General features: G+C 34.3%; 1 protein-coding gene across 2 annotated transcripts; it reads left to right on the top strand.

Annotated features, from left to right (window-relative positions):
• Positions 1-553: 553 nt before the first annotated feature.
• On the top strand, positions 554-6,927 carry LOC120081639 (probable polygalacturonase At1g80170). Of its 2 annotated transcripts, XM_039036685.1 has the most exons (14): positions 554-772; positions 1,495-1,819; positions 2,485-2,589; positions 3,186-3,233; positions 3,311-3,386; positions 4,571-4,758; positions 4,835-4,963; positions 5,058-5,228; positions 5,319-5,339; positions 5,422-5,629; positions 5,733-5,814; positions 5,934-6,042; positions 6,144-6,260; positions 6,395-6,927. In XM_039036685.1, exons 2-14 carry the CDS (start codon positions 1,565-1,567, stop codon positions 6,713-6,715), a joined length of 1,830 nt encoding a protein of 609 aa, XP_038892613.1. In that variant the 5' UTR covers positions 554-772; positions 1,495-1,564; the 3' UTR covers positions 6,716-6,927. The 2 variants fall into 2 exon arrangements, with proteins under 2 accessions (XP_038892613.1, XP_038892612.1); XM_039036684.1 differs by lacking the exons at positions 554-772; positions 1,495-1,819; positions 2,485-2,589; positions 3,186-3,233; positions 3,311-3,386 and adding an exon at positions 3,494-3,628.
• The last annotated feature ends 2,873 nt before the right edge of the window (positions 6,928-9,800 follow it).

Raw genomic sequence — 9,800 nt, 5'->3', positions numbered from 1 at the left:
ACAAAAATTGAAATTATAGGGACCAAAATGTACATTCTAAAAATATCGATCAAAATGAACTAAAATAAAAAGTACAAAAACTAAAGTAGTACTTAAACTTAATAACTTTTTAACAACTAACTATCAAATTTGTAATGGTGCCGGATGGAAAAGGAATCTAAATGGATAACCCTGGATTCATTAGGGGAGAGTTTAAATTTTCAACTTTTTAGTTGAGAATATAACTTCTTAGCCAATTGAGTTATGGAAATAAGTATTATTCTATTAAAAATATAAAACAAATTAAGTACTAAAATACTAACTAATGATTATCTTGTTTAAAAAAAATGGTTGCTTTGTTCAGCCAAAGTGGGCCAATTGGGAAAGCTTTGCTTAGCTGAATGGGCCCAGGAGGCGACTTTGATTAGCAATCGCTGTCTATATTGTACGGTGGGATTAGACTTAATCTAACAATGGACGGCATAGATTATGTTACTAATTTTGGGTTAAATCCTAATCAACAATTTTAAATCCAATATTTAAAGATAAAACCGCATCATTATCTCTTTTAATATTCGAATTTGTCTTCAAATCGCCGAGTCGAGATAATAATAATAAATTAAAAAAATGGATGAATCCCGCCGCCGTGACAGCCTGGTAAGCGGCATTAATGTTGGAATCGGATCAAGTTTCTGCTTCACCCGCAGCCATTTTTGCTTCTCTCTACCTCCTCAAAGCGCCAGTTGGGCTCTCGATTTCACATAAAATTCCGTTTCCGGCGCCGGCGTTGAAGGTGAGTTCCTAATGTTCAACCGGAATCGTCCTTTTCTGAGAGGTTTTTGTGTTTTATTTGTCTCTCTGCTTTTAAAGGGATTCTGTAATTTGGTCAACTTCTCTGCTCCGGCCATGTTGCCGGTTGGTTTTTGCTTAGTTCAAGCTGTTCATCGAACGCCTTGTTAATTGTTATCTTCTTCAGATCGTTTCATATCAGTTACGAGTCCGATTTCTGTATCTTAGATTAAATAGTTTCAAGGTTTCTGTTGCCAGCGATGTTGTAAATCCTTTTGTCTTGGTGGAAAAGATCTATTGTGGTGATAGAAAAGAGTTTTTGAATTACAAAATTGATTGTTGTTCCATTCAAAGTTTTGGGTTGACTTTAGGTCAACGTTTTGAGGTTCCCTAAGAGTTTGATCTGATTGTTTCTAGTTGAATTTATTGGGATGGGTGGATTTTTCATCCTTTGTTTAATCTTTCTTGATGTGGGTTTAATAACAAGGAGAAAAAACAATTGCTCTTTATTACAGTAGAGCAAGGGTTTATATGTTATATAATATAGGCATGTAGATAAGGAAGTCTCTTAAAATTTTGGTTTGAATCATTGGTTCTATGAAATTTTGCGCTCAATATATCTCTTGAAATTAGCATGTTTCAGCTAAATGTCAATAAGTTAACAAATCTAACAAACTCTTGGAAAGGGAGAAGAGACTAATTGTAATTCTTTCGTTGGTCTCTCAGAGGAGGACTTAGTAGCAAAAAGAATCGTTGACGAACAACGGGGAATTGTTTGCAGACCCAAGTGAAAGAAATGGGTTCTGAAGGACCAGCTGGGGTTACCATTAACGTGACTGGATTTAAGAAGTTTCATGGGGTGGCTGAAAATCCTACCGAGGCCATCGTCAATGACTTGAAGGCCTTTGTAGACGAAACAGGGTTGCCTGCTGGTGTCACTCTTGGAAGTTGTACAGTTCTTGAGGCTGCTGGAGATGGAGCTCTTCCAATTCTTTACAATGTTTTGGAATCTGGTATCTCAAATGTGGCAGACACTAAGAAAGTCATATGGGTTAGTTTTTAACCATCTACTTTGTTTTGCATAATCTTTTTATTGAACACATTTTTGATGCTCATTAGTAGTAGTTCTGATGTACTTATTTATGCTATATGCTTGGAGATTTACTAATAACAGAGGAAAGGTTGAAAAACAAACACATAAACAATTATTTTGAGGCTTGAGTGTATCACTCTCTTGAGCAGATCATCCTTCCTGTTCAATTCAACAACTCAATCAAAATGTTGTATGGTTCAAATCATTATGCACTGTGAGATCGAGCTTAAAGCTCCACATAATACCTCTCTTTTGATCCATTGTTTTTTAAAGTGCAAAGAAGATAAATATGAGAAAGTAGAAAGAGGAGCAGATTGAAATTTCCGTGTATTAAGAGTGTTTGGTGTAGATATATTTTAAGGGACTTTGAGATCTAGAGAATTAAACACCAACTCAGTTTAATGAACAAATGTGTTTTTCATTTAAAAATTAATAAATTTTAAAAGTAAGAATATTACATTCTATTTGATAAGCTTGTGCATACGACTAATATTTTTATTCATTCAAGATTAGCCACACATAGAAAAGGGAAAAAAAAAATCCATATATAGCAAAGTTTCCTTTTTTGTATAACTGATACATAATTAAAAACTGAAACCTGGAGTTTATTAATGTTCTTTCAGCTTCACTTGGGGGTCAATAGTGGTTCAGCGAGGTTTGCTATTGAATGGCAAGCTGTGAATGAAGCTACTTTCCGATATGCAGACGAACTCGGATGGCAACCTCAGGTTGAATTCCTCTCTTACTTCTGGAGCTGTTATATATGTCTTCTAAAAGTTCCTTGCATAACAATATTGACATTTCAGGAAAAATTCAGTGATCTTGTTATGTAATCAATGTGAAAATGAAGTTAATAAAATGTGGGTGGTGACAGAAACAAATGGATCAACTTAACTCTTTGTTTCGTCTAGAACTTACTTTCTTTTAGATAAGAACATTTCATTGAAGGAATGAAATAATGGGATGACTTCAAGACACCTATAGGTGATTACGAAAGAGATTTCTAATTGAAGATTAATTAAGAAAGGCTAAGGTGCTTAAAACTGTTGATAAAACTAAATCCATAAAATTACCAAAAACAGAATAAGAGTCTAAAAAAACGTCTATTATGCTCGGCTCACAAAGTTTTTGTCCAGAACTTAGTTAATGTTTCAATCTGTCTTCTTGATGTACTGGATAGAAAATAACTCATCATTCTATTTGCTGAAGAGAAACTATGGCATTAGGAACAAATGGCTAGGAAAAGAAGAACCAAAAACAATGTAAATCTATGGGACCTGTCTTCTTGTTTGCATTTTTTTTCACTGTTCTTCTTTTAACCCAGAAACTTCCAATAGTCTCCCAGGATGGGGAAATCTCAATGATTAGAAAGGTACCTCTCTGTTGCCTTTTGCTTGTGAAATTTATCATAGGTTTGGAATGTAGCTTACCATCAATTATTGTTTCAAGACACCCTGCTCGGCTCTGGCGATCTTAGAGAAGTTGAAGGCGAAAAGCTACAACGTGATATTATCAGAGGATGCGGGTCGTTTTGTTTGCAATTATGTATATTACCACTCCCTCAGATTTGCAGAACAGAAGGGTCACAAATCATTGTTTGTCCATGTTCCTCTGTTTTCAAAAATCGACAAAGAAACCCAGATGCGTTTCGTTCACTCACTTTTAGAAGCCATTGCGTCTACATGTTAAAAATTGTTTTTGTTGCTGTGTTTGCTCCATCAATTCTATAAATGTTCATTTCCAAGCTGTGAACTCTGTTTCTTGCAAGTAAGGGACTTTCATCATTATATCCTACTGAATTCTATCCACTTCCCCGAAAAACAGAAAAAATAGGTCTAGATGACTGTTTGTGCTTCTCTATTTTTGGAAACTCCTTGTCTAATGATCAATCAATTAATGTAATAAAAAAAACCCAAATGTTCATTAAATAAAATGCTTCATCTGGGATGGAAAAGCAGAATATCATTCAATGATTTGATAAAATGTCAACAATGGAAATTCAAAATTCTTAATTGTACTTGTACATATTATGGAAATATATTTTTAATTATTAAATTCTTTGGGTTATCTTTGCTGATAATAAATTAAAATCTTCATAAATACAATCAAATACACTATCGATTATGTCAGCAATTGTGTTTTTCATCTACGGAAGGAACCGACCACCTTTGTAACTATATAAACTACCACAACTAACCAATATAATCATGTAAATTATCAAAAGAATCACTTAAAAAGGAAAAAAATAATTGGGTTTCGTATCTTATTATTTAGGGGGGAAATGGGGAATTTTTTTGCCACATTTTTAATGTACAGAAATTAGTGGTATTTCACTATTTTCACCATGCATAGAAGAAACTTCAGAATTGAGATTGCTGAGAAACAAAACAAAACAAAACGCCTCAATGGCGGTGTTGAAATTTGGTGTGCTGGTTTTAGAGTAAAGCAAAGAAACTTCAAAATTTTCTCTTCTACTTTACGTGTAGGCATATTGAAAAATGGCGACCTCCCCTTAATCTGCTTTCAAGCAAAGCCATATACCCACTATAATGGCTTCTTTATTTTCCCTTATAAAATCTAACCTCTTTCTTTGGATCATTGCATTAACACAAATTACTTTAATAATCTCTTCTACCAAGTCGACTGAAATGGATAAATTCTTTCTGCTTTCCCTTCTTGGTATGTTGATCATTGCCTATGGAGTTTCAGGAAGTATCCTGCCTGATACCGACATTGACATGATTAAAGAACTTGAAAGTTTCGACATTGAGGAAGAGGACGACTATACGGTGCATTCGTACACGGTCCCAGTTTGGAGAAGTGAGCGTGGGAGCAAGGTTCTGATGAATGTGGATAGTTTCGACGCGGTGGGAGATGGAGTTACAGATGATACTATGGTACATAGATATTTCTGTTTGGAAATATGGTTCTTGCAGAGACAATATTGAACCAAAGTGTTTATTTTGCAATCAGGCTTTCAGGAAGGCATGGGAGACTGCCTGCAGCACTTCAAAATCAGTTCTTTTGGTGCCAAAAGAAAGGAGATATCTGGTGAATGCAACCACTTTTGAAGGGCCATGCAAAGATGGTATGGTAATCCAGGTAAGCCACAGGACTATGAGATTTTTTTTTTTTTTTTACCCCCGAATAAATAAGGTGGGAAAATCATGGTTGAAAGAAAGAGTTGATTTTGCAGATTGAAGGAACAATAGTTGCACCAGATGAACCAGAGCTATGGGATCCAAAGCTTTGGCGGCAATGGCTGGCATTTACAAAACTAAATGCAGCTACCTTTCAAGGAGATGGAGTTATCGATGGCTCCGGTGAGAAATGGTGGACAGAATCCTGCAAAAAGAACAAGTCCAGGGTAAAAATTTTAACTGTTTCTGTGCTTGTTTCTTAGGGTATGTTATTGAAATGTTAATCACTACGGGTCTTCTGGTTGCTTTTTTTTCAGCCTTGCAAAGGAGCACCAACAGTAAGGACAAAACTACTCTCCTCTTAATGAAAAATCCTTATTTTTCCATGTGCAACATACTGATTTAAGGGATTTCTTGCAGGCATTAACCATCGACTCAAGTTCAAATATAAGAGTAAAAGGCCTTACCATTCAGAACAGCCAACAGATCCATTTCACCATTGCGCGGTCTGAGACTGTTCGAATTACAGAGGTTAGAGTCTCAGCTCCAGGAGATAGCCCCAATACTGACGGGATCCACATCACACAATCAACTAATGTTGTAGTTCAAAATTGCAAGATTTCAACAGGTCTTCATTCTGACCTTCATCTTCTTAACCTTAAAACAACTCTTCCATCTAAACTGGCTGAAAAGAGTATTGAGTGATAATGGTTCTGCAATTTTATATGTAGGTGATGACTGCATCTCCATTGTCAATGCTAGCTCTGGCATCAAGATGAAGGGAATATCATGTGGACCAGGACACGGGATCAGGTATTTGGAAATGCTTCATTTCACTCGGCACTGTTTGATTTATTTCGAGCGCCGAAACCAGATCAATGTCTTAGAATTCCTCTCTCTTTGTTTGTTTGTTATGAAATTGTGTTCCTTAGCATAGGAAGTTTAGGGAAAGACTACTCCACTGGCATTGTGTCAAAGGTGGTGTTAGACACAGCCTTCCTCAGAGAAACAACAAATGGTGTTAGAATCAAGACTTGGCAGGTTAGAATCACAGCTTTAACCACCATTTTCATACTTACTGTTACATAGTTGATGATTATAACCAAGCACAAAGGGAAAATCTCTCTATTCATGTGATACAGGGAGGTTCTGGATATGTTCGTTCTGTACGATTCGAAAATGTGAGAATGGAAGATGTTGAGAACCCCATTATCATCGATCAGTTCTACTGTGACTCTCCTACTACTTGTGAAACTCAGGTATTATACTCCCTCAAAATCCAGAATTCAGCTTTTAATCAAACAGTAACATTAAAAATAAGATCACATCGAGGCAGTAAGACAAAGTTTGTCCATTATCCATCATTGAGTTCAATGCCTTTTGTTTCTGTCAGACATCTGCTGTGAAAATAAGCCAAATCATGTATCGGAACATAAGTGGAACCACAACGAGCAAGAACGCGATCAAATTCGCCTGTAGCGACAGCGTTCCATGCAGCAACATAATTCTAAGCAATGTCAACTTGGAGAAAACAGATGGAACAGTGGAGACCTATTGTCACGCCGCTCAAGGCTTTGGATTTGGCATTGTGCACCCATCGGCAGACTGCTTAACTTCCAGTGACAACGTCACAGCTTCAGATCAGATCCAAGTTCTGGCGCTGGAGGCAGTGCAAATCCCTACTGAGCAGCACATTGTTCACACTGAGCTCTGAGCTCGTAATCCTGTCTATCTAAACTAAACTACTAAGGGGATCATATTTTGGTAGAGCTTGGTTTTCAGGTGACCAACTCAGGAAATATTTGTAGCATATATTTACATAGCATACACAATTATACCTACCCTTTTGGAATCTAAATAGAAATATAGACTATGAAGTAAATGATTGTACTATTGCTAGAAGAAAATATACATATTTCGAGTTTATATTTAAAGTTTTTTAATACCAAAGTTCATAGCATATGGTCGATGGCCTTCTAGTTCTAACTATATATAGTATACACATTACATCCCCAAAAAAACTATACAATATCCACAAATGTGAAGATAGGGACTAATGGACAATACTGAGAAAGAAAAGGGGGTGGATTGAGAAAGGACCACTGTTAATGGAGTACAGTGGACACCCAGCAAACAGGCCAAACTAGAGCCTTCATTTCAACATTCTTAATGGGATTACCAGAAATAGAGTGAAAAACAGAACAGTTTCTGGTGTAATTTCAACTTCTTGAAAGCGAAAGATAGCGTACAGACAAAGTGGTCCAATGGAGTAATTGTATCAAAATGGGTACCTCCGCTAACTGATGGTCAATGAAACGGAGGAAACGCACACCTACACCCCACAAAACCAAATTCACTTTTGAAGAAATAGAATATGGTAATAAAGAACTATTGGTATCCAATGACAACTTGAAGGGAAGTATATGATCTTATAAGCTATGGAGAAATGCTTAGGCATACCTTTATTGGCAGAGTGCTAAACTTGAAGGGTAGTGACAAGGACAGTGACCTTAGTAGCTATGAGAAGAACCCCAAAGGCATATACCCTTATCAGCAAAGAGTCCTAAACTTGAAGGGTATTGACCTTTGCTGCATTTCAAACAAAGAGAGGAAGCATAAGATTATTGGGGGTCAGAGTTGCAAACAAACAGATCCGTGAGGTTTGTCAAAAGAAAGTCCCTTTTTTCCAGTGGAATAGAGACAAAAATGGTAGGGACAGAAGGGCCATTTATAAAGGCCAAGAATCAAAATCGAGATATAACAGATCTTTTGAAAGTTACAATATTATCCTTGATCTTTCGTAAAAATTTCAAAATTACCTGAAACAATATGACGATGACAATTCAAAATTTCGTTTTAGATCACTACTACACAAATCTAAATTTCAATTTTCATTCAAAATTCTAAAATATTTTCTCTCTTCAAAATTCTTATAAAAGTTCAAGAGTAATATTACAAAATAACCTAAATATGATATGAAGATATAAAAATATTCATATCTTTTAAGATGCCTCCGTGACCATTCTTCCTCATCTTCAATGGGTGATTCTTATTTCTTCATACGCCTCTTACTCAAAATTCACATGTTTTCTTCTACCATAAACGTGGAGGTTTCTTGAACTCTTTCTTTAATAAACCAATCTTTTTGGGGATCATTTATACCTTTTTTTTCATACGCATGTGATCTACATGTATCAATAATAACCCATTTTTATGTCATATAATTTAGGAAAAAATAATACATGATTCAAACCTTCTTCTCATGTCTTTTTAAATGAGTTTTAGCAAAAAAAAGTATATATAGTCGTTTTAAAATATGTCTAATAAGTCCAATTTTATGTTTAACCGTTATTGAAATTTCTAGTTTCGTGTTTAATACATCCTTAATATAGTGAAGAGTTTTTAAAATTAACGAAAGCTATTTGAATTTTTGATGTATAATTTAATCTTGTGTCTAATAAAATTCAAAGATTTTAATTTTTTGGTCTAGTATGTTAGTGAATTTCTAAAAGCTAAATTACAAAAAGTATCATTGAACTTTTCCCTTTGTTTTAAAAAAGTACTCATATTATATTCCTTCAATAGTTGCAACACCATGAAATTTCATCACTTTTTCAAAACTACTTTACGGATGTAGATTTGTTACAAGATTGGAAAAATTGAGATTTAAAACAGTGTGTGAGATTTGATAATTGTCACACTTGTTCCAAGTCTCAATTTCTATCCAAAATTATAAGTAGTTTCTATTTCAAAGATAGTTTTGAAACATTTATGAAAAATCAAGTAATATTACAACTTTAAAAAAAATAAGAATATGTTTGAAACAAAGAACAAAGTTCAACAGGTTTACTTTTAGACACAAAATTGTAAGTGTTTAAGGATATATAAATATAGTAGACACTTTTCAAAGTTCCATATGAGCTTAGTTCAACGATAATTAACATGAACTTCTATTCTAAAGGTCAAAAGTTTAATTCCTATCCTTACAATCATTGTACTAAAAAAGAATCTGCTAGACACAATTATAAGTTTAGACTGATAATAAAATTAAAAATTCAAGAGTATATTAAACACAAACATGAAAATTTAAGAACTAAACTCATAACTAAAACATTAGAATTCCATTCTCTCCACTTAAGCACTCTATTATATATTATTTCTGTAAAATATATATGTATACTAACAATTAAAACTTTAAACCCAAATGTTAGAAGAATTGGAATCCAAAGATGATAAATAAATATTGAAACATAGAAGCAAAAAGAAGAATGGTGAGGAAGGAACATAAGGGAATAAAAGAGTGATGTGAGCATAGTTATCACATTTATGAAGTTCACGAGAAGGCTATAAAGGAAAAAGGGTTCACGAGCATTTGAATTAAAACTCACGTCTTTCTCCAAACTTCTTTGTTTGCTGTTTCCTTATCACATTCTATTCTCCTCATTCACTCATTTATTTTTCACAAAAACCAAAATACAAGGCATGTGCCACACTATAATTAGATCAACATCATTAATCATTACACACAATCAAATAACTTAATCAAGCATTTAGCACCCCCATTAGTTACCATTGCTTCATTTGTATCTTAATATTATGGAGTCTTTCTCAGAAAGGGAAGTATATTCCCACTTCATAACCCACATAATCAATATAGTTTTATCTTTATATTTCATTCTAAATAAATTGATGTTGAATCAATCAACTTTTTTTACTTTCTAAATTTCTAAATTCTTTTTTCAATAATCGCAAACCCAAACATAGTTTGATTGGTTAAAGTATTTTATATTCTCAACTTA

Source organism: Benincasa hispida, chromosome 7 (genome assembly GCF_009727055.1).
Source record: "Benincasa hispida cultivar B227 chromosome 7, ASM972705v1, whole genome shotgun sequence".
Classification (NCBI taxonomy): Eukaryota; Viridiplantae; Streptophyta; class Magnoliopsida; order Cucurbitales; family Cucurbitaceae; genus Benincasa; species Benincasa hispida.
This window is presented reverse-complemented; position numbering and strand designations above follow the sequence as displayed.